Source organism: Oryctolagus cuniculus, chromosome 17 (assembly GCF_964237555.1).
Source record: "Oryctolagus cuniculus chromosome 17, mOryCun1.1, whole genome shotgun sequence".
Lineage (NCBI taxonomy): Eukaryota > Metazoa > Chordata > Mammalia > Lagomorpha > Leporidae > Oryctolagus > Oryctolagus cuniculus.
This window is the reverse complement of record NC_091448.1, coordinates 39,920,017-39,944,311: the sequence shown is the minus strand read 5'-3', so window position 1 is coordinate 39,944,311 and position 24,295 is coordinate 39,920,017. Positions and strand designations below refer to the sequence as shown.

Genomic DNA, 24,295 nt, shown 5'->3' with positions numbered 1-24,295 from the left:
GGTCCTAGGATTGATAGCGATGTGCAGTGGAAACATAGAGTAGTCTAAAATCTTGGCATCATTCAACTTGCTAACCTAGAGAAGACCCCAGGAATGGTGGGATCCCACAGGAAAGTGGGAGGCAGGCCTCTGAGTCCCCCAAAAGCATTTCCCGGTAGAAGAGTGAGGGTGTAGGGCCGGCGCCGTGGCTCACTAGGCTAATCCTCCGCCTAGCGGCGCCGGCACACCAGGTTCTAGTCCCGGTCGGGGCGCCGGATTCTGTCCCGGTTGCCCCTCTTCCAGGCCAGCCCTCTGCTGTGGCCAGGGAGTGCAGTGGAGGATGGCCCAAGTGCTTGGGCCCTGCACCCCATGGGAGACCAGGAAAAGCACCTGGCTCCTGGCTCCTGCCATCGGATCAGCGCGGTAAGCCGGCCGCAGCACGCCGGCCGCGGCGGCCATTGGAGGGTGAACCAACGGCAAAGGAAGACCTTTCTCTCTGTCTCTCTCTCTCACTGTCCACTCTGCCTGTCAAAAAAAAAAAAAAAAAGAGTGAGGGTGTTGTCGGTTGGAGGGCTAACTTCTTGGAAGTTAAATGAAATGCTCTTGATAGCAATGACTGTGTGAAGTTGACCATTTTTCAATCCTGGAAATATGTTACTCATTTGATAAGAATGGGTTAAGCCATGGGCAAATTACTGAGTCTCACCTCCAGTGGGGGAGGAAAGGGATAACTAGCAAGAGTCAGACCAATTGAAAGTAAGGCTCTGATGGCCGGTGCCACGGCTCACTTGGCTAATCCTCCACCTGTGGCGCCAGCACCCCAGGTTCTAGTCTGGGTTGGGGTGCCAGATTCTTCCCTTGTTGCTCTTCTTTCAGTCCAGCTCTCTGCTGTGGCCCTGGAAGGCAGTGGAGGATGGCCCAAGTGCTTGGGCCCTGTACCCACATGGGAGACCAGGAGGAAGCACCTGACTCCTGGATTCAGAACGGCGCAGCGTGCCGGCCGTAGCAGCCATTTGGGAGGGTGAACCAACGGAAGGAAGACCTTTCTCTGTCCCTGTCTCTCCCACTGTCTAACTCTGCCTGTAAAAAAAAGAAAAAAAAAAAAAAAAAAGAAAGTAAGGCTCTGAGAGAGGTGCAAGTCAAGAGCGCACGTGTTGATGCATTCACTCTTCATTCTGCATTTTCATGATTCTACCCAGAGTCTGCAGTGGTCTCCCCAGACAACACCTGCTCTAGGATTCACTGGGAAATTAGTAGCCACCATGAGACACCAAGTCTGGTGCCTAGGAAGAGGGATTGTGGAATCAGAGCGTCCCGGCAGGGGTGGTGGGGGAGAATCTATGACCTGTGAGATCCTGAACAGGCGACTCAACTTCAGTCTGAACCTAAGGAAAGGCAGGTGGATGGAAGGAATGGTGAGCCAGTGCTGGGATGCACATTAGCACAGCACCTGGTTCCTGGAAGCCCTCACTAACTCCAACACTGGCCACTGGCTGGGAACCAGACACAGCCATCTGCTCACAAGAGCTATTTCTCAATACAAACATAGACATTGGCAAGTATTCTCTTCCCAGAAGCTCTAAGCATTTGTAGATCTTGTGTCAGCGACTCTTCATGGAAGTAGAGTCAGTTACCAGGTCCTTCCACGCCATGCCTGCTGGGCAAGGGCACCGTGAGGCTCAGAAAGACGACCAGCAGACTGGACAAGAGACATGAATTGTGTGCCCTGATTAACCATTGACATCTCTCGTGGAATCCCATCATATTTATGCAAGCAGGAGTTCACCGAAATGACTTCTAAGATCTTTTAGTTCTGAGGCTATCAGAGGCAGAACTACAGTTCCGGTTCCCGAAATACTCTTGCTCTGCTCTCTTATGCTGCCTGGAAATGCAGAAAGAAGCTGGGAGAACGGCCACTGAAACAGACATGCACATCTTGGCCCTGCTGCCTGCTGGGCCAACCGCAGGCTCCACATTCGCGGTGAGTCCGCCACAGGGAATGTTTCTAAAGCCACCCTCTTCCAACCGCTCACCCTTCCACCCCCCCACCCCGCTCTCGCTCATTAGCTGTCTGCTAGTTTGGAAGATGCTCGGCAGAGAGGGGAGCTCGGCAGCCGGTGGGAGGGCTCGTGCGTGTTTCCTTCCTGAAGCACATTGCAACAGAGGGGACCCTGATCTGGATGCATTAGCCTCTGTGCCTCAGCTGCCTGATCTATAGAATGGGATTTAATGATGCCTACTAACTGGTGATGGGGAATTTGAAGACAGAACATCTCTAAAGGGTTCTGAACATTCCTGGCACTGAGTATCATATGGGAATTTGTCCTGTGGTGGATCATATGGGAATATGATCCGTCTGGTTTCTTCCAAGAATGAAATCCCACGGCTCTCAGAATGCAAGGCAATGTTGATAAAATCCTACAGTTGTGCCGGGCTTCCACTGTGCTGTGATCCTACATCTGTAGAGCAAGGGCAGCTGATGGTTGGGGACCCCGCCAAAGCTTCCATTCCCAAAGGCCCCTTGGCCTGTGGCCTGAAGGTTGGCCAGGGGCCTGGATACATATGTGGTCATCTCTCTTACGGTCTCAATTTCCTTTCTTGTTTCCTTCCTTTTCTGCAGAAGTTTCACTTTGGAGAAAGTGGAATTCGTAAGAATCACTCACATCTGTGGTCACTCAAGGCCTGGTGGCCCCCATCCTGCCCCCGCATGGTTTGGTCTCAGTGGCAGAAGGATAAAGTGTCCAGTCTACAGCTTCCTTCTCTTACTTCCTGGAAACAGCCCAGAACTCCACTTACTCAGCAAACTCCAGACTCTGTTACATCATTCCTTGAGGAAGGGCACTGCCATGGGCCAAGCCCTCCCACCCAGCTCAACTGTCCTGACTTCCTATAAAAGGCGGAGACAAAGCCTCCAGAAGCACAGAGAAGCTGAGACCAACTCAGAAGCTGCCGTCTCCCACTGACGCTCGGCTCTCACCCTCCAGCATGAAGGTCTCTGCAACGCTTCTGTGCCTGCTGCTCATAGCAGTCGCCTTCAGCTCCCATGTGCTTGCCCAGCCAGGTAAGTCCCTACCTCCTCCCCTGGAAGCACAGATCAGCTCGTCCCCAGGTGATCAGGGACCAGGGACCATCACAGTGGGAGGGTCCCCACAGTCTTACTTAAACAGCTGGTTGTGGGAGCTAAGGCAGCTTAGAGAAATACAAAGAGGGACCCAGTCACACAGATTCTCCTGGGCAGAGCCTGAGCTCCAGTCCCAGCTGGGGACCCCATTTCCAGGTCTCCAGTTTGTGGTGATCTAAGAGGGGGCCTTAGTTGGTGGGTGTGCAGGGCACCTCCAGATATGCAGGAGGGAAAAGGAGGCGGCTCAGAGTGGTCAGCGCTTCATTCATCCCAGTTTCCCGATAAGCAGCTCTGCAGAGGCGGTGGACATCAGGGATGCTCACGCCCATACACAGATTTGGGGGACCTGAAAGAAGGTCCGTAGCTGGAGTCCCCAGCTGCTTTTCCCTGGCTTTGATCATTGGCTTACTAGCTCCTCCTAATAGTTACCTCACTTTAACAGCCCCCTTCTCTCTGTCCATTATCAACTTTGCACATCTATTTTAAAGCCCGGAAAACTGAGTCAGTGTGTCAAAGATCACACTCTGGCTCTGAAATTGGATTTAACAGATCCTGCCTGTCCTCCTGCCTTCCCTTTGATCTCTTCTCTCAACACGTTTCTGCTCTGATTAAGAAATATCTCTCTTTGTGGTTGATTTCCCAGATGCCGTGAATTCCCCAGTCACCTGCTGCTATACATTCACCAACAAGAACATCTCAGTGAAGAGGCTAATGAGCTATAGAAGAATCAACAGCACCAAGTGTCCCAAAGAAGCTGTGATGTGAGTTGAGCACACCAGCCCTCCCTGGCCCAGAGTTCTTGGGGAACCAAGGCACAATCCTTACAAACTTAGAGAACTACACCAACTAATCCAATAGAGAAAACGGGGGCTAAGAGGGAAAAAGCAACTCCCAATGCCACTCTCCATTAGTACTTAGATCATCTCCATCTTTAGTCTGAAGTAAGGACGGCTTCACCTGGGACCCCTGGAGAAGCAGCTGGCTCTGCGTTCCCTCCTTCCACCTGCTTTCCTTCCAGCTCCCATGGCAACCCCTTGTTGCAAGAAGGGCTGTACCCCTAGGTTGTGACTGCCAGGTACTTCATCTAACTGTGCCCCCTCTCTCCCCACAGCTTCATGACCAAACTGGCCAAGGGGATCTGTGCTGACCCCAAGCAGAAGTGGGTCCAGGATGCCATTGCCAACCTGGACAAGAAAATGCAGACACCAAAGACTTTGACCTCTTATTCCACAACCCAAGAACACACGACTAATTTATCTTCCACCCGGACACCCTCTACTACTACTTCATTGTAACTGCAAAAAGTTTGAACTTTATTGATATATGAAACACAAGGCCTTAAGTAATGTTAATCTTATTTAAGTTATTGATGTTTTGTTTTAATTTTATCTTCCATGAATACTAATGGTTTTTGTTAGAATGGAAATTTGGGCATATGTGCTTTTCCTCTGTGAACCCCAGTTCTATACCTGGAATATTTTGAGGGTTCTTGCAAGGATCATGAATGCATGCATATTTTGTTTTAAACCCCAAGATATTGCTAAAGTTATTATTGTGGAAATGAATATTATATATAACTATTGAACAAAATATATATTTTTGTACAAAACCTGACTTTTGGTTATTTTCTTGAGGGAAATGACAAAGCTGGGAGTATGGGCTTGGTGATGAGGGATGAGTATGATTTCAGAGGGTGGGGCTCATGTTTTGGAAGAATGTTTTGGAATGTAGATTGGCCCTGGTCTTCACTGGGCAGTCTCAACTGATGTCTACAGAAGAACTTTTAAGGCAGGGCCCCATTGGGCATTTCAGCACAATCAGTCCAGTGTCCACTCTCTGCTCTAATCCAAATGGCCCTACTCAGTTGCTTAGCAACAGCCTTACTCTCATTCTTTTACTCACAGTCCATGACCCCTGCCCACAACCCTTTTATAATCTACTCAACTGACCTTTGACTGGGCTACCCAACTCCAATCTGTACCCTCCCTCCAATGAATCCTCTAAACTGGAGTAATACAGACACTGTGAGTGTTTGGGAATTGGGGGTTGAAAGGACAAGGGACTTAATAAGCATGAATAAGATAGCTAGATTAAGATTTCATAGGAAAGGAAAGACTTAAACTTACCCTTGATAAATGTAAAAGATGTTTTTAGAAAATGCAGGATCATTGAGAAAAGGAGAGAGATATGTGGGAAAATACCTGGAAGTAGAAAAGAAAAAAATGTGTACAAGAAAGAGGGAGAAAGCCTCTTGGGCAATGGGGTCCAAATCTATGTGATGTGGTAAGAATTTTAGAAGAGAAGATTGAGTAAAGGATTTTGAACTTGAAGACAAAAAGTTAGTACTCAACTGTGTAGGTCCCAGAGAAATGCTAAAAATCTTTGGTCCAGTGAGCCAAGATGTGCCATGTACAGGGGCTCAGTGGTGAGGTTCAGGGAATGTAAACTCCTGGCTTCATGCAGACATGGAGAAGTGGAGACAGGTGAGAGATGATTGCTGTGATCCAGGCAGGAGAAGACGAGGGCATGCATATGGAGTCAAAGAGACAACACTTGAGAAGAAGGAGCTGGGCAGGGAGAAATGCTGAGTGCGGCAGGCAGAGGAGCAGGACCTTAAGATATAGAAGCCTCTTCTTCAGCCCACACTTTAGGGGGACAGCTTCCCTGAAACCAGAATGCATTTCCCTCTATCGCTACCTCCCTCCCCCCAGTCCCAGGAGCTGGGGATCATCCTCTATGTCAACCTAAGGCCTGTTTTCCCTGGCATGGCATTTGACCCACTGATGAGGCATTTGGCCCACCTGGGCACTCACCCCAGGCAGTGCCTTCTCAGCAGAAGATGCTGGAGGGGACTCTGACTGGTTCTAAAGGAGAGCACTTGGATTCTAATCCCAGAACCAGCACCCACTCTCTACCACACTCTCTGAGTCTCCATCAGTAACATGTGGGTGATAATGTGTTACAAACAGGATCACAGAAAAACCTAGTTTCCCTTCCAGATGTGGAGGAAAGTCTCTTGGAAAACTCCCATCTCTACCAGCTGGAGTTGGAGAAGAAGAGGGGCCACAGCTCCTCCATTCTTGAGCCAGTCCAGGGTTCTGATTCAGTTCAAGGGATTCTGCCAATGCCCCAGATGTCCTGATACATCTGTCAGCCAATGGTTCATTGACACCTGTTCATGGGACTCACTGACCTTCATTGCAGATCCATCAGCCCTGCTTCCTCAGATCTGACCACCAGTGAGGAAAGAAATCTCAGATTGTCGTGGATGCCAAGAGGCAGAGGAGGAGTTAGGTGAAAACTGATGAGAACTGCTACACAATAAGTCCTCTGATGCCAGGCATATTTTAAGCAGAGTCTCTGGAGGAAGAGAAGCAAGGGGAGGGGGCATCCATGTGTTCAACCCAAATCATCCACTCACGTGCGCCTTCCAGGCCCTCTGTATTCTTTTCAGGAAATCTTGAATCCATATTTTATTCCAGCCAAGCATGGGATTCCTTACTTCTCTCATCATGAAAGCCAGCATAAAGCACTGGCAATGCTCACGCTATGTTTTAGGAGGCAACGCCAACTGTAATGCATCCATGTCCTGTTGCTGCCAACAGTCTGTTCCAGGAAATTGAGAATTTTTCTATCGTGTACAGAATTCTTCCCATCCCTGCTCATTCCCCAAGGGCAAAGCCATTTCTAAATTTTTACATGTTTATGATATTACTGCACTTCTAGATAGATAGCTGAGTTTGTATTTGTTTCTGATTGCTATTGTAACAAATGACTATAAACTCAGAGACTTAAAACAACACAGAAGTAGTATCTACAGTTCTGGAGGTGAGAAATCTCTAATAAGTCAGTAGGCTGCATTCCTTCAGGCAGGTTTGCAGGATGATTCCTTTTCTTGCCTTTTCCAACTTATAAAAGTTGCCTTGCAATCCTTAGCTCAGGGTCCCTTCCTGTATCCTGAAATTTTCTCTCTCTCTCTCTCTCTCTCTCTCTCTCTCTTGCGGGCGCGCGCGCTCCCTACTTCCTCTCTGATTCTACACCCATATCTTGTCTCCTACTCTGTTCTTCTTGCCTTCATTTTAACCCTTTTGATTTTTATTGAGCTCACCATGATAACATCCCCACCTGGAGATCTTTAAGTAAATCACATCTACGAAATTCCTTTGGCCATATTATGTAAAATGCACACATTCCAGGGACTGTGTGTTACAATGTGGACATCTTTGGGAGGGTGCATTATTCAGACTACAGCTAGAGACAAGCCAAAATCTTATGTTAGTTATCTGGGCACTGCAGCCTTGCCTTTGAAATCTGGATCTGGTTTGGTGACTTAATTCTGATGATCCTGTGCAAGTCACCTTTCATTTGCAGCTCCATAACTTACAGACTTGCATTGTGCATCAAAATCACCAGAGGTGCCTATAAAACACCAGAACATCCCAGCAATTCTAATGTAGGATTTTAGAATGGGGGAAGGTCCCCTTCCCATTGGTATCTTGTATGAGATCCCCAGAAGATCCTGGTACACAGATGAATTTGGGACCCTGTGCTCTGTGTTTCTCTCATGTTCTTCTTATTGGAGTTCACAGCCAGTCCTGCAATCTCTGGCTTCGGTTTTCATGTTGTCTTTTGCTGTGACCTAGACTTGGCCAATTTGGAATCAGGAATGAAAGAGTTCAGAAATTTAGGACCTTATGGAGTACAAAATGCCAGATGTTTTATCATCCCAAGGAATTTTTTATAAAGGCTTTGAATGATAGAGTATCCATAAAACATTTTAGGTGGACAGGTAAAAAACATGGCATTCAAACCACTGAAGCCAGAGAGCCTCTGTCTCAGAGCCAGCTGTGAGTCAGATGTAGAAGAGGCAGAGAAATTAGTCAGGAGCTACATTTAGGGAGGGTTTTGACATAGCATTTCTGGTAGACCAGGAAAATGCGACTAGCTTCTGAAGGAGCTATGCTGCCAAGAAAGTCAGAAGCCAAGAGAAAGGCTTTGGTCGTTCTGGCTATAAAACAACTTCCGAATCTCCCATAAGCCAGAGGTGGTGATGAGGGAGGCCAGGGACAGCAAGTCCGCAATTCCACTTCCAGGGCAGCCAAGGCGAAGAAATGGTGAAGCAAGAGTCCCCCAGAGGGGGCCCAGGGGCTCTGGGAAAGGAAGCTCCCCCGCACCCAGAGCAGAATAAAACCCCTTTCCAGAAAAGGGCTCTCCCTAAACCTACCCAGGTCTGTATCAGGACAGCTGTGCATTGGTCGCTGCTGCTGGTTCCCAGTCTGGCCTTTGCCAGTGACAGCGTTTACTGCAATTGCCTAATTGCTGTTTCACCTTGTGGATGGGTGTGTCAGGAGCAGACTTTTTTTTTAAGCTATCATCAGTCTTTTATTCAAAAGATATAAAATTCACTTTTATAAGCCTTCATTATCTTTTTAAAGCTTTTCAATTTTTAAAGATTGTGGCTAAAAAAAGAACATAAAATTGACTATATCTATCTTTTTAAGGTGTAACTCTGGAGTTCTGGTGTTAATAAACTTCACATTCTTGTGCATTGGGTCTCCAGAACCTCTTCATCTTGCAAAACCCTGTACCCATCAAACGATTCTCCATTTCCTGCTTTGCCAAACCCCTGGAAACCCACTCTTCTGTTTTCTTTGTTCTATCAGTTTCATTTGGATCCCCTAAGTGGGTGCAGGGGCCCAAGCAGTTGGGTCATCTTCTGCTGCTTTCCTAGTTACATTAGCAGGGAGCTAGATTGGAAGTGGAGCAGCAGGGACACGAACCAGAGCCCATATGAGATGCTAGTGTCACAGACAGCGACTTAACATGTTATGCCACAACACTGGTCCCTAGTTTTGCTTTTGTTGCATGTGCTTTTTGTATCATGTACAAATATACATTACCAAATCTAATGTTATGAAGGTTTTTCCCTATGTTTCTTCTTGGGAGTTATAGTTTAAGATCTTGCATTTAGATCTTTGACCAATTTTGAGTTAAATTTCGTATCTGGTGTAAGATAAAGGTACAGTTTCAATCTTTGCACTTGGATATCCAGTCTTTCCAACATAATTTGTGGAAGATACTGTCTTTTCAAAGATTGTTTGACCATACGTATAACGGTTTTTTTTATCTTTTGGCTCTCCTATTCTATCTTTCCTTTCTATCCTATTAACCTATCTTTATACTAATAGCATAGTAGCTTGATTACCATATATTTGTAATCTATTTTCAAATCAGGAAGTGTGAGACCTTCTAGCTTAAGCTTTATCAAGATTATTTTGACTATTTGGGGTACCTTGATATTCTAGACAAATTTTAAGATGGAATCTTTTTACTTCTGCAAAAGTTGTCATTGGAATTTTTTTTTTTTTTTTGATGGGCAGAGTGGACAGTGAGAGAGAGAGACAGAGAGAGAAAGGTCTTCCTTTTGCCGTTGGTTCACCCTCCAATGGCCGCCGCTGCAGCCGGTGCACCGCGCTGATCCGATGGCAGGAGCCAGGATCCAGGTGCTTTTCCTGGTCTCCCATGGGGTGCAGGGCCCAAGCACCTGGGCCATCCTCCACTGCACTCCCTGGCCATAGCAGAGAGCTGGCCTGGAAGAGGGGCAACCGGGACAGAATCCGGTGCCCCGACCGGGACTAGAACCCGGTGTGCCGGCGCCGCAAGGTGGAGGATTAGCCTATTGAGCCACGGCGCCGGCTCGTCATTGGAATTTTTATATAAGGATTGCACTGACTCTATAGATCACTTTTAAAATTTTTATATTTTGAAGAGGCAGAGATAGAGAAAGACAGTGAGACAGAGAAGAAGGGAGAGGGACAGGGAGAGGGAGAAGAAGAGAGAGGAAGAGGGAGCGAGAGACAGAGATCTTCTGGGTGACTCCTCAAATGCAACAGCTGAGGGCAGGCTGAGCTGAAGCTGGTAGCTGGGTATTCAGTCTAGGTCTCCCACATGGGAGGTACCAACTGAATTACTTGAGCCATCTCACTGCCTCCCAAAGCCTGTACTTGCAGGAAGCTGGAGTCAGGAACCAGAGCCAGTGACCAAATCCAGGTATTCTGATACGGGAATCAGACATCTTAACCAGCATCTTGACTTCTAGGCTAAATGCCTGTCCCTGAAGATTGCTTTAAGTACTATTAACAACTTACCAGTATTAAGCCATCCAATCCATAAACATTTTCTTTTCAGATTTTTTCACTGTAAGTGTATAGAAATACAATTATTGATTTTGTATACTGTTATTTTGCTACATTCTTTTATTAGTTGTAACAGGTATTTTAGGGGTACAATCTTCAGGGTTTCCTACAAATAAGGACACATCACTTACAGAAAGAGATAGTTTTATGCCTTCCTCTTTGATGTGGGTGGTTTTTATTTATTCCTCCTTGTTTGTTGCAGCTAGGACTTTTAGGACTGGGTTGACTAGAAATGGCAAGAGCAGGCATTCTTGTCTTAGAAATAGTGCCTTTAGTCTTGCCCAGTTGAGTAGGCTGTCAGCTGTGGGTTTCTCAAACATCGTCTTTATTAAATTGAGATAGTGTCCTTCTATTTCCAAAAATACTTTTCTCATTTGTTGAGTATTCTTATCATGAAAAGATGTTGAATTTTTTCAAATGCTTTTTTAGCATCAATTGAGATAATAGTGTGACTTTTGTCCCTCACCTGTCAATGTGGTTGATTATATTTACTGATTCCTGTGTGTTCAACCATCCTTATATTCCAGGAATAAATCTACTTAATACAAGTACATAATCCTTTAAATGTGCTGTTGAATTCAGTTTGCTAATATTTTGTTGAGGGTTTTTGCATCAATATTCATTATGAATATTTGTCTATAGTTTCCTTTTTTGTAGTGTCTTTGAATGGCTTTGATATCAGGCTGATCCTAGTCTCATAGAGTGAGTTTGAAAGTCTTTACCCCTCTTCAATACTTGGAAGAATTTGAGGAGGGTCAGTGTTAATTCTTCTTTAGATGTCTGATAAAATTCTCCAGTAAAGCCATCTGATACTGGGCTTTTCTCTGTTGGGAGACATTTGTTTTAAATTTTTATTTACTTGAAAGACAGAGAGATGGAGACTGAGACCAAGATGGACAAAGAGAGATTTTTCATCAATCTACTGGTTCATTCCCCAAATGTCTACAAAAGGCAAAATTGGGCCGGGTTGAAGCCAGGAGCCTTGAATTCAAGCCAGATCTCCTACAAGGGTGGCAGGGACCCATCTATGTTAGCCATCACCTGCTGCCTCCCAGGGTGCACATTAGCAGGAAGCCAGAATCAGAAACAGAGCAAAGGTGCCAACCCAAGCACTCCATATAGGATACGAACTAACCAATTGGTATCTTAACTGCTGCACCAAGCGCCTACTCTTGTTGGGAGGCTTTTGACTAGGAATATAATTTCCTCACTAGCTATAGATCTGTTCAGATTTTCTGTTTCTTCATGATTGTGTATTACTAGGATTTTACTTGTTTTCCCCTTAGGTTATCCAGTATACTCACATGTAATTATTCAGAGTACTGTCTTATAATCCTTTCTTCTGTGACATTAATTGTAATGTCCCCTCTTTTATTTCATATTTTAGTGATTTGAGCCTTCTCCTTTTTCTCTTCAGTTAATCTAAGAGTTTGTTGATGATTTCAACAAACCAACTCTCAATGTCATTGATTGCTTTTTCTATTTTTAAAAATGCCCTGCTTAATTGATCTCTGCTCTAGTTTTGTTTTCTTCCTTCTACAGCTAGTTTTGGGTTTACTTAGTTTGTTCTTTTTCTAGTTTCTCAAGTGTTATATTAAAGTGCTGATTTGAGATCTTTCTTCTTTTTTAATTAAACATTTATCCCTATCAACTTCCCTCTTCACATTGCTTTCTCTACATCCCAGGGTTTTGGAGTGGTGTGTTTTTCAGATTTTTATTTTTGGGCAAATTTTAATCTCACAGAAAAGTTGCAAAAATAGTACAGTGAGAATCCATATATATTTCACTCAGCTCCTCTAATGTTAGAATCCTACTTGCTCCATGTCCTGGAACTGTGCTGTGTCTCTTGCCCATGGGTCTCCTCCATTATAAGACCCAAGCTGAAAGAGCACTCTCATCTGGGTCCTGCCATCCTATAGTTAAGAGGAAGGGCAGCCATGGTGAGAGGCTACTAGTTTCTGTTCAGAGACAGCACTTGTCACTGTATCTCACATCTGATTGTCCAAAGCTAGAGTGCTGGTGACACAGAGAATGTTCTCCCTGGGCTGAGTGGTCAAAATTCCATCAAGCCCCAAAATACTTCACATCTGGAGATCTCCCAGAACTTCTAGAAACTCTTCTCTCCTCCATTACTGAGATACTAACCTTCCACCTTTATGTCCAGCGTAGTACTTCCTGGAAGCCCCCCACTTCGATGTCTGTTTTGAACAAACAGGACAGACTTAGAATCACTTGTTCAGAAGGGTACCAGCATCAACCTGAGTCCCTCCCCAGTTTGTCCACTACTCAACTTTTTTGTTTTTAAAAGGTTTATTTATTTGAAAGACAGAGTAACAGAAAGAGAGGGAGAGATCTTCCATCTGCTGGTTCACTCTCCAAATGGCTGCAATGGCCAGGGCTGGAGTAGACTGAAACCAAGAGACAGGAATCCATCCTGGTTTCCCACATGGGTGGCGGGGACTGTCATACTTGAGCCATCATCTACTGCTTCCCAGGCACATTAGCAGGAACCTGGATCAGAAGCGGAGCAACTGTGACTTGAAGCAGCTCTGCAATATGGAATGCCGATATCACAAGCCCTGACTTAACTAGCTGTGCCACAGCGATGTGCTCTGTATGCCTTAGCCTTGCTCCTGGGGGGCTGGAAGCCAGCCAGTGTAAATTATCTAACATAATAGAGTACAAATAAATGCAAAGTGTATGAACAAAATTGACATTTTAAGATTCACTGATTGGTTTACAGCCCTTGTCTCTACTGTTGAGGAACAGTGTTATTTCTGCTTACTATTTGCTGCTGAATCCTTTACTTAGTGTAAGGGTAATCTTATGAGTATAAACTAAACTGAAAGTAGATGATTGCAAAAATTAAAAGAATAAGAAAGGAAGGAGAGTGGCAGCATGGGCGGGAGGGAGGGTAGGGTGGGAAGTATCACTTTAAAACTAAATAATTAATTTAAAAAACTAACCATGTGGATGAACCCCTGAAGAGGTTGGTGATGAGGCCAGGAGAGAGAGAGAGAGAGAGAGAGAGAGAGAGAGAGGAGAGCTTCATCTGGTCCGACCCCTTGCTGTTCCTGTCCTCAGCCCAGACATCAGACATTAAGCAAAGGCTTTGCGATGATCCCAATCTTAACCATCATCCAACTGCAAAGATAGGAAAGACCTTGAGCAAATGCCATCTAGCTGAAGCCAGTCAACCCTCGTAATTCAGAGCAAAGTAAACGGTCGCTATTGATGCAAGACACCTGTTTCTAATGGGTTGTTATGCAGAAATAGATGAATAGAAAAGACCCTACAGTTCCAGGTAGTATTATTCTAGTGCCGAATCCTGTCATTCTGCTCACGTTCTGTTACTCTATTTTTCTCGATTTGAGACAGCTGCCGGGACTTAAAGAGCGTGAAGCCTCTCTCGATGCACTTTAGAGATCAGTTGGATTTCAGTGCCTCCTTCTGCACTCTGGGGTCCTGGGGATATTGCCCGCAAGGAAAAGTGAGGACATCTCTGACGTCTCCTTGGCTTCAGTGTCCCTGCTTCCTTCCGCTTTTCTAAAGAAAGTGTTCCATTTCAAAGAAGTTGAGCTCATAACACAGCCGTGGAGCGCTGTGCTCTGCCCGGACACTGCCCCTGCCTCACCAGCCTGTTCTGGTCTCAGAGGGAAAACAGCTCACTCCATTCACACCCACACTTTCCTTCTCTTTTCTAGGCAGGGGGCCAGGCTCTGGCTCAGCAGATTTAGGACTGTATCCTGTGATTCATTCAGAATTTACAAAGCTCTCTTGCCCCACCCCTCATTCTTTTGCATATAATAGGCAGAGGCATAGCCTCCCCAGGAGCAGAGAGGCTGAGGCCAGCACAGGAACCTGCAGCTCTCCCTCCAAGCTCGCCTCCTCGCGCTCCAGCATGCAAATCTCTGCAGCACTTCTGTGCCTGCTGCTCACAGTGGCTGCCTTCAGCTCCCAGGTGCTTGCCCAGCCAGGTGAGGTCCCCCCCTCCTCCCCGTGAGACACAGATCTCTCCATCTCCTCTCCAGGTGTTCAGGGACTGCCACAGCGGGAGGCGTCCCCACAGTCTCACTTGAACAGCTGCTTTTCCAAGCTAAGGTAGCTCATGGGCCAGGAGGGAGCCCAGTCACACCGCAGCTCCGGGCAGAGCCTGAGCTCCAATTCCAGCGGTGAACCCCACATCTGGCTCCTCTAGGTTTCCAACACTGGAAACACCCTCAGGCAGTCACCACCTAGCTGCTGTCAGTAGGGTTCAGAGTTGGGGGTGATCTAAGAGGGGACCGCAGGTGGTGGGTGTGCAGGGCACTTCCAAGATATGGAAGGGAGGAGAGGAGACCCAGAATGCTCTGTGCTTTAGTTGGCCCAGCTTCTGCAGAGGCAGTGGGCACAGGGGTCCCCAGCTGCTATTCTCTGGCCCTGATCATTGGCTCATGTGCCCCTCCTATGACCTCTTCAGAATCACCTTGTTTGAACAGAACCTTCTTCTAGCCCAGCCTCCAGCAAAGTAGCTCTGCAGAGACAATGGATTTTTGGAGCCTAAAAGAGGCATGTAACTGGGGTCTCCCTGCCCCCAGGGCATTGCATTATTGGACGACCCTTCCTCTATCAGCTGGTGATGCTTCATGCCCCACTTATAGTCCATGAGAGTGAGGGTTTAAGGAAAGATCTCAAAGAGCAGAGACATTGAACTTGGGGTGGGCAGCTTCTCCCCCTCCGTCTCCCTTTCTCTCCCGTTCTGCCTTCCAACTATTCCCTCCTTGACAAATAAGGAGACCCAGAGAACACCCTGAAGAGACTGCTTGTTTCATTGCAGAAGGGACTAACAGCGGCAAAACCTGCTGCTACAGATTCCACAACAGGAGGATGGACCCGCAGAAGCTGAGGAGCTACACACTCATCAGCATCAGCTACTGTCCCCGGGAAGCTGTGATGTGAGTGGACCATGGCCAGCACCCTCAGCCCGCAGTCCTGAGCTCTCCTCTAGGGTAACAGAGAGGACCACGGTGCCCAGCCTGGGTAGAGACACTCTCAGCCCCGGAAGCTTTCCGGTGGGAAAGCTGAAGCCAAGCAAAAACATGGCTTCCTGCTTCCTGCTTCCAGCTTCCTTGCTGGTCTTCAGTTCAGAGCTCAGTTCCTTCATCCCAGAGCCCAGGAGACTTCACCCAGGCCGACGAGAGCGCTGCTTCCCCTGAGGCTCTTCCTTTGTCTTGTCTTCCTCCTCCTCCACTGGGGTAGCCCCACCAGCCCAGACAGGTTTCCCGTAGCATAGGTTACACCCCTCGGTTAAATCCTCTTAAGCACATTGTCTAACCGTCCTTTCTCCCCACAGCTTCAAGACCAAACAGCACCGAGAGGTCTGTGCTGACCCCAAGTGGCCATGGGCCCAAAATGCCATTGCCTACCTGAACAAGAAAACTCAGACTTCAAAGCCTTGAGCAGTCTTGCCTGCATTAAATCCAAGCCTGGATTTGAGAAGCAAGTAACCTGTGTCCACTCGCTTCAACTCAAGAGTTGTGCAGAGATTATCTTGTTGTAATTCTAAGAAATAGGAGCTTTGTGTAGTCGTGTGAATCACAGTTTTCCTTAAATATTTTTAAGTTATTAGCACCTTAATTTAACTTGCACTGGCATGGGGGAGGAGTTTGAACTGTAAAGCCTTGTACATACTGTGCCATTTTATTATAGAATTGATTATTTTATATGTGTTATTCTTGCATTTTTACATAAAATATATTTTTGTAAAAAACTTGACTTTGATGACTTTTTAAAAGATGAAACGGAACTGAAGGGTCCCCAGAGTGGCTGGGAGAGGGGCATAGTTGCAGAGTGTGCGGCTGGTATTGAGGAGGGACAAGCATAAGACAGACCCTGGGCTTCGTCCCAGGCAGGCCGGTGCCAAGCTGAGCCCGCTGCGCGGCCCCACGTGCGACATGAGCTGCAGACACTTGTGCAAGGACCTCTCTTTCTTTGCAAAGTTATTCATCACCATCACATACCCTACCCCAAAGTGTCTGCCTTCATCTATTATGTCAACCTCATGGCTGGTTAGTGTTTCTCTTCATCAATCCTCTAATCCAGAGTAATGCAAATACCATCTGCACTGAGAAACCAGGAAAGAACCCACAGATGATTCTGCAACTCCCTTACGGAGCAGAAAACCAGGAGTCTTTAAAAAAAATGTCCATCTTGACAAGTTAGGGAAGAAGGAGGAAGGTGTGGATCCTGCACTCAATGTGCGACCCTGACAAACCGTTGATATAGCTTCAGGCTATCTTCTTAGAGACAGAATTTCCATCAAAGCCCTAGGTAGACTTCTCCAGATGTCAAGAGGAATCAGACACGTTTGTGGCAAGCAGACAATTTACTGGTGATCATTTAGTGCCCAGGCTGTGTCCAACAGTATTTTCTGCCCCTGCTTCTGCCTTTGGTCTGTCCTCAAACACCAGTGAAGAGCTTAATCTCAGATTACAGAGAGAACAAATGGGAAGCAGACATGCCAGGAGTAGTAGTAGGGGATATGAGTACACGCTGCATCTTAATGAGATGCAGCAAGCCCACTGATGCAGGCCAGTATCAAGCAGAGTATCAGAGTAGGACAAGAAGGAGAGAAGAGCTCCATGTGCCTAAGCACCAACAGAATTGGCTCCAGTTATCTTTGTCAAGCTGTGTCTCTTTGTTCTCAAGGAATTTTAAACTTATTCGTCCTTAGGCAGGCCTAGGACCCTTAGTCCCCTATAGGCATGGAGAATTAAAGAGAAATCCCAAACCACAACAGGAGTACTGGGCACCAAGTTCAATGGGATTCACAGATTAGCCAGGAACACCACTAATGTGCCTGGTAAACTTGGGCAAGTGACTTCAGCTGACTGGGCCTGCGCGGTAGACCAGCAGCTCTCATACTAGTGCCAACATCACCCAAACACCAAAAAACCCCACAGATGTCCAGAATAATACAAACACTACCTGCGTGGAGAAGTTAGGTAGAGGACTGGCAGGTGACCCAACACGTTCCCTTCCAAAGGTTCTGATAGGGAGTATTGTGTGGGGAGAGGCCCCTTCCTCCTTTTTCACTGGTCCTCAGCTGTGTCTGGGACCAGTCACAGGATAGACTTAGAGGCACCCTGATTTTCTCGCCTGCGGACTAGTGTAGTTTTTTAACTTGGCCTGGGCCCTCTGGCTTGCACACAAAGAGTGACTTCTGTTTAAACTTTCTCGTCTCTGAAGCTTGGCTGTTGGACATGCACTAGCCCTGAAGTAGCACAAACCGTAAATGTCCATCACATAGCCATGAGCCCCTCTACATTCCCCAGACTAAATTGCATTTTCTGGGGGCCATGTGGCTGAATACTAACCAATTAGGTGAAGGTGAAGTTTGAAGTAATGAAAGCCTCTTCCAGCCCTGACACCTATAAATAACTCACACTTCCAATCTTTTCTTCCACTAACAGTAACTTTGGGGACACTCTTCTATAAAGCTCAACTTCAAGGTGGAAGCAGTCCATATCCTGAAGTCAGTGGTCACTACTTGGAGGACAGCTATCTGGTCTGTCTTCAACTGTGACAGAGATAAATAAGTCTGTTGTGTTAAGCCACTGATGCTTGGAGCCCAGTTTAATCCCAATTAATAGAAGGATTGATACCATAATCATTGCTACCATTAAAAACCAGAAGAGGGGCCAGTGCTGTGGCACAGTGGGTTAACACCATGGCCTGAAGCGCCACATCCCATATGGGCACCGGTTCAAGTCCAGGCTGCTCCACTTCTGATCCAGCTCTCTGCTGTGGCCTGGGATAGCAATAGAAGATGACCCAAGTCCTCAGGCCCCTGCACCCACGTGGGAAACCGGGAAGAAGCTCCTGCTCCTGGTTTCAGATCGGCATAGCTCTGGCTGTTGCGGCCAGTTGGGGAGTGAACTAGCGAATGGAAGACCTCTCTCTCTGCCTCTCCTCTCTCTGTGTAACTCTGACGTTCAAATAAATAAAACAATCTTAAAAAAAAAGAGAAATAGAGAGAGAGAGAGAGTTGGGATAAAATAAATGTCACTGTGTCCATGTCTCTTTAAAGCCTATCTAGGGGCCGGTACTGTGGCGTAGTGGGTAAAGCTGCCGCCTGCAGTGCCGGCATCCCATATGGGCACCGGTTTGAGTCCCAGCTGCTCCACTTCCTATCCAGCTCTCTGCTGTGGCCTGGGAAAGCAGTAGAAGTGGCCCAAGTCCTTGGGCCCCTGTACCCACATGGGAGACCTGGAAGAAGCTCCTGGCTCCACAGGCTTTGGATTGGCACAGCTCTGGCTGTTGCAACCAATTGGGAATGAACCATTGGATGGAAGACCTCTCTCTCTCTCTCTCTGTCTTGCCTTCTATCTCTGTGTAACTCTGACTTTCAAGTAAAATAAATAAATCTTTAAAAAAAAATAAAGCCTCTCTAATGCTCTACAGCTTTATAAAAAATCTGGCGCAGAGTTAGAAAATAAAGCCAGGAGCCCTGACCCCTGGCATCTGTCCTACCGACCCCTCACTGTTCCTTGGAAAATGTTTAAGAAGCCAAGATTTTGTTTTCATAATAGAGGACTCATTTTCTGCCCATCTTTCAGGGTCCTTCCTACGAAGTCTCCCCATTCATCAGGTGTCAAATCACAGGCTGCTTTAGGTCATGCTGGGATGTGAGCTTCCAAGGAAAACAGGAAAAGTGAGCCAGCAGGATTCCCTCACTCGCCCGAGAGAGCCAACAACTGGATGGATAGAACCGTTGCTTCTCTTGAATGTCTGAAGATTTATTTTATTTGTCCCTGCTGAGATTTACTGGGTTTGAAATAATTGTGAAGTGAGGGAGGCAACACAATAAATGTAGTCATTAGCTAATAGGGCCCACTCAACTTCCTGCAGGACTGTCAGAGTATTTCCTATGCAGGAAACATCACTCAACTAAGGCAGCCAAGGCACCTTGAGGTCAAGAGCATTCCTTCCAAATGTCTTGCATTGTCAAGGTCTCTGAGATTTCACCTCTCCCATGTGTGTAACCAGAGAATTCCTGGAAACTGTCTCCAGAGTAGCCGATCTTTACTTGGAATCATGGGGAATTTGGGAGGATCGGCAGAGGAAGTCATCTGCCCAGATGTGGGGTGTCTTTCTAGCATCTCCTGGTCCACAGAAATGTGCCACATTTCCTAATAATGACAAGTATTATCTTCCATTTGCTGTGTACATACGGAGATCTGGTCACTCTTCTAAGCACTGTATATATTATTTTTTAAGACTTAATTATTTATTAGAAAGAGTTACACAGAGAGAGGAGACGAAGAGAGAATCTTCCATCCGCTGATTCACTCCCCAGTTGGCCACAATGGCTGGAGCTGTGCCAATCCGAAGCCAGGAGCCAGGAGCTTCTTCCAGGTCTCCCACGCGGGTGCAGAGGCCCAAGGACTTGGGCCAACTTCCACTGCTTTCCCAGGCCACAGCAGAGAGCTGGATCAGAAGTGGAGCCACTGGGTCTCAAACCGGCGCCCATATGGAATGTCGGCACTTCAGGCCAGGGTGTTAGACCACTGCACCACAGCGCCGGCCCCCACTGTATATATTATTAACTCATTTAATTCACACCATGAGCCTCTAAGACAGGCATGATGATCATCCACATCTTAACCTAACATGGGATAAGAAAGTTAGTGAGAAAGCATGGTAAGAAAGTTGTCTGTGGTAGCAGAGCTGGTCAGTGGCACAGCCATCACCCAAATTCAGGCATTCTAGGCCTAGAGTCTCCATCGGCCCACCTTACCTAGAGCTGAGCAGCAAAGAACAGGGAAGGCACAGGTGCCTGGCCCTACTTGGTCCCTTTGAAGGTGATTATTCTGGATGAACACTCAGAGACCTTGCAGGCCAGCAAGGGCACTCTTTAATCCTGTGCCCATGAGACATGACCAGTCAACCATGACACTGCCTTCAACTAAGTCCTCAGAGTCCCTCTTAACACACCTGTCTGTGAAACTGTGCCAATCCATGAGTTTGATGTAGGAGTGTGCAGGAAGAGCCAGGAAACAACTATGTAATGCTTCCACAGCAGTAACCAATGTTGTAACTCACCCTAGTGAGTTAAGTGAAGGTTTTATCTCCTCTTGCACTCTCTCCTCCTAGGGGGCTTAAGTACTATGCACAAGGCGATACCTGTTGGTTGTGGTGGCCCTATCTCTTGATGTTTTTAGCTATCAGACACTTTGCCATGTGGTCCAGGAGCTGAGGATAAGCCAGATGGCTGATTTTCCAAGAGTTCTCCTTGGATCCTTGGGGTGTGAGGACACAGGGAGCCACTTGTTCTGCTACAAACAAACCCACTCCCCTACGTGTCATCAATGTATAGGAGCTTGTTTGGATTCTAATTGTAAAAGGGTGTTAGAAGTTAAGCAAATAGTTTAAAAGTGCACAGGAAGTCAAGGTCAGTAGAAATTCTCCAGTTCTGACATCCTGGGATGCTTAGGTTCCCAGGACACTAAGGTTAAATCAGAGGGGTAAGCCCCTCTTTGCTCCCCTTCCTGGTTCTCAGAGTTGAAAAGCAGTGATGAGTGGCTGAGCTCTCTGCCTCTGGGTGAGAGCCTTGCAGAAGGTTCAGGGCCCCTGCCTGGCCTCCCAATTCTGGGCACTGCCGCTGAGGAAGGTCTCTAGATCAGCTCACCTCAACATGCCCTGAGCTTCGCTTGCTTCCCTCCCCACAGCAGATGTTTTGTTTTATTTCATTTCATCACAAGCTACCACCATCATTCCTACTCCAAGTCCCAGAATAGATGAGAGAGACGCCAAGTCCCACCCACCATCTGGCTTCCTTAATTCATATCTCTTCCCAAGAACTGGAATTTGGTCAGCAATTCAATACGCTCTCCACTCTCCACATCCCAATCTGATTTGATAGTGACTTTACTTAGGAAAGACTTCCCTGGAAGAGCCCACCCTCTCTGCTCCCTATAAAGGCAGGCAGAGTGATCAAAAGTGACAGAGACAGAGATCAATCCAGAAGCCTCCAACTTGTGCTCCACGCTCATCTGCTTGCCCTCAGCATGAAGGTCTCTGCAGCACTTCTCTGCATGCTGGTCACGGCGGCTGTTTTCAGCTCCCAGGTGCTTGCTCAGCCAGGTAAGGCCTTGTCTCCCTAAGAGAAACCCAACCACCTCTAAAACTCTCAGGTCAGCAAGTGTCTTCAGAGACTCACTGCAAACTCCGCACTGGGAAGGGGGCAAGCAGATGCGGCAGGTGGAGAAATGGCCTGATCTTGCATCCAGTCAGTGGAGAAGCCAGGACCAGAAGCCTGGGCCATCTCAGTGGGTCCCCATGCGCTTGCTCTGACATGAGTATTGAGAGAGATGCTGGGTGCATTCGTGGGTAGAGTTTGGGGATGGGGCACAGAAATGAATGCCCTCCTCTTACTGTGAGATGGGGAGAAAAGGAAAAACCTGTTGGCCTCAGGGACATCTTTCAGAGACAGTGATTAGGAGAAGGTGATTGGATCCTACAGGAATCTCTGGAGGTGATTTATTTTGATTCTGCTTAGGAAAAAATATCTAAGTATTTGTACTATAACTCATTTTCCAGCCTTTGCTTCCTTCTGCCTAGGGAGTGTGTCTGCCCAAGATGCTACAGCATGCTGTGTTACAAACAATCCTAAATGATCAGTGGCTTCACACAAGAAATGAAATTAACACATGTTAATTTCTCACTTGTGCCAAATGATGGTCATGTCTAGGCTTGGGTTTCTGCTTCACATACTCAGAATTCTGTTCTGACGCAGCTATTGCCCACAGGAGCACTGCCAGTTACTGCAACTAAGGAAGAGAAAGCTCTTGAGGGTCTTGCATAGGCAACACACTCTCGCTCAAAAATGACACATGTCTCTCTGTCTCCTCACTTATTGCTCAGTAGTAGTTAGCTGCCTGAACCAAACAAAAGTAGTCAAGAGGAATTAGTTTACTGTGTGTCCAGGAAGCAGAGAACAGTGCCGTGGTTATCGCAGGGACACATAGCTGCTCGTAATCACATCAGCCAAGCTTCTTCCCTACCCTCACCGATGGTGATGGGTTCCCCCTGCACCAGGGAGCATGCCAGGTCAGAAGCAAAGGCCCAGACATCTCATTGGATGGATTCTACCTCTACCTCTGACACATCCTCATTTTCTCCAAACTTCCTTCCTCCCTTCCAAAGCTGAGTTTGAAATATCTGTGTATCATTAGTAGCTCACCCTTTCTGCAACTTTTTCCCCCAAATCCAGCTTTTGTCCCAACCACTTGCTGTTTCTCTATGGCCAAGAAGATGCCCCTCCAGCGGCTGGAGAGCTACAGAAGAATCAGTGGCAGCAAATGCCCCCAGAAAGCTGTGATGTAAGTAGACAAAGCTCACCCTCTCCAGACCCAAGAGTCATTTCTAGGATGCCAAGTGAAGAAGCATGTCAGAATTACTTGGAGTCATAGGCTCACTCACTTTGACCTCAATAATCTAATTCATGAACACTCACAATAGGAAATGTTCACTCTCAGCTGCCTGTCTGGTATGACTGGTAGTGTGTTCAGATCATACCAGTTCCACTGAGGCAAGAGCAATGATGACTTTTCTGGGACATCAGGAGCAGCAGTCCGTTCCCATCCCCTCTCCAATCCCTTCTCTCCCATAGCAGCCTCTTCCCCCATGGCAAATGGTTCTGGAAGATTTGGGGTTAAATGGACAGAATTTTCAACCAGGATCCTCCTAATTGCTTTCTTTCTCTCTCCCTGACAGCTTCAAGACCAAGTTGGCCAAGGAGATCTGTGCTGACCCCAAGGAGAAGTGGGTCCAAGATTCTATAAAATACCTGGACCAAAAATCCAAAACTTCAAAGCCATAGTCACCTATTCTGAGACCAAACTGAAGTTTGAGAAATGCTTCACTTATTTTCCTTCTCAAGATGCGTTCTGAGGGGCTGGAGCTGCAGCACAGTGAGCTAAGCCTCACCTGTGGCATCCAATATGGGTGCCAGTTCATGTCCCGGCTGCTCCTCTTTCCATCCAGCTCTCTGCTTATGGGCTGGGAAAGCAATGGAAGATGTCCCAAGTGCTTGGGCTCCTGCACCCATGTGGGAGACCTGGAAGAAGTTCCTGGCTTCGGACTGACCCAGCTCCAGCCATTGCAGACATCAAATGGACGACCTTTCTCTCTGTCTCTCCCTCTCTTTCTGTAATTCTGCCTCTCAAATAAATAAATAAAATATTTTTAAAAGAAAAGATGCATTCTGAGATGACTCCATTATCATTCCAAAAGGAAAATGACTTAATATTTTTAAATATTATTTTTAAGTTATTGAAGTTCTTAAATGCATCTTCCATGAATATTAGTTGTCTTTAAAATATAAAGCTTTGAGTATGTGACTTGTCTTGTCTGAGCCCCACTTCAACCCCCTGCCAAATGTGGGCAATGCAGCACCTCTCCACCATCTCCCTGGAATCTTTAAGGGTCCTGGGGAAGAAAATCACATTATGATGTCTTGTCTTTTTAGGAAAGCTTTGTTCTTATGAACCTAAGATGTGATTCCTAATGTTAAATGGAAGTAAATATTTTTGGAATACATAAAATAAATGCACATTTTATTACAATCAGTAATTTGTGTGTGTGTGTTGGGGGGGGGGGTGGATCCAAATAAGGGAGGGAGAAAAATGTCAGTGGGAATGAGAGTCCCAGGGAACTGACTGTGTTCCTCAGAAATGGCCCTTTGGCTTTGCTGACCTTCCCCAGGGCTCAGGGTGAAACTGACAGGACCAGAAAATCTACTGCAGCCTTCTGAGTCCCGCTCCCAGCTGTGCTTCCCAAGACTCCACATATTGGGGTCACTCAACCAGCAGGAGACTCACTGCCGTTCCTTTCCTCACCAGCCTCATGCTCATCCCGAGTCTCTCCCATGACCTCTTGCAACAGCTTCGGGGCCTTCTTCCTCTCCCAGACCTTACTTCTTTGTCTTCCAACCTAACACTGAATAATCAATCGGAGG

The 24,295-nt window shown here is 46.8% G+C and overlaps 3 protein-coding genes across 4 annotated transcripts; all 3 read left to right on the top strand.

Moving 5' to 3' along the window:
- The first annotated feature begins 1,688 nt into the window (after positions 1-1,688).
- CCL2 (chemokine (C-C motif) ligand 2) lies at positions 1,689-4,709 on the top strand. Of its 2 annotated transcripts, XM_070059924.1 has the most exons (4): positions 1,689-1,960; positions 2,600-3,040; positions 3,744-3,861; positions 4,212-4,709. In XM_070059924.1, exons 2-4 carry the CDS (start codon positions 2,965-2,967, stop codon positions 4,393-4,395), a joined length of 378 nt encoding a protein of 125 aa, XP_069916025.1. In that variant the 5' UTR covers positions 1,689-1,960; positions 2,600-2,964; the 3' UTR covers positions 4,396-4,709.
- Positions 4,710-14,142: 9,433 nt separating this feature from the next.
- Positions 14,143-15,939, top strand: CCL7 (chemokine (C-C motif) ligand 7). The gene is given in 3 exon segments (NM_001297482.1): positions 14,143-14,273; positions 15,113-15,230; positions 15,629-15,939. Coding segments are annotated over 3 exon segments (300 nt in total). The 5' UTR covers positions 14,143-14,197; the 3' UTR covers positions 15,735-15,939.
- A 5,099-nt stretch (positions 15,940-21,038) lies between these two features.
- On the top strand, positions 21,039-23,898 carry CCL11 (chemokine (C-C motif) ligand 11). Its single transcript, NM_001322432.1, is given in 3 exon segments — positions 21,039-21,420; positions 22,550-22,658; positions 23,053-23,898. Coding segments are annotated over 3 exon segments (291 nt in total). The 5' UTR covers positions 21,039-21,344; the 3' UTR covers positions 23,159-23,898.
- The last annotated feature ends 397 nt before the right edge of the window (positions 23,899-24,295 follow it).

Excerpts from the sequence above, each read along its gene's own strand:
- CCL2 (XM_070059924.1), top strand. The coding sequence starts at position 2,965 with ATGAAGGTCTCTGCAACGCTTCTGTGCCTGCTGCTCATAGCAGTCGCC. Across the intron at positions 3,041-3,743 it reads CCATGTGCTTGCCCAGCCAG|ATGCCGTGAATTCCCCAGTC; the intron begins GTAAGTCCCTAC and ends TTGATTTCCCAG. Across the intron at positions 3,862-4,211 it reads TGTCCCAAAGAAGCTGTGAT|CTTCATGACCAAACTGGCCA; the intron begins GTGAGTTGAGCA and ends CTCTCCCCACAG.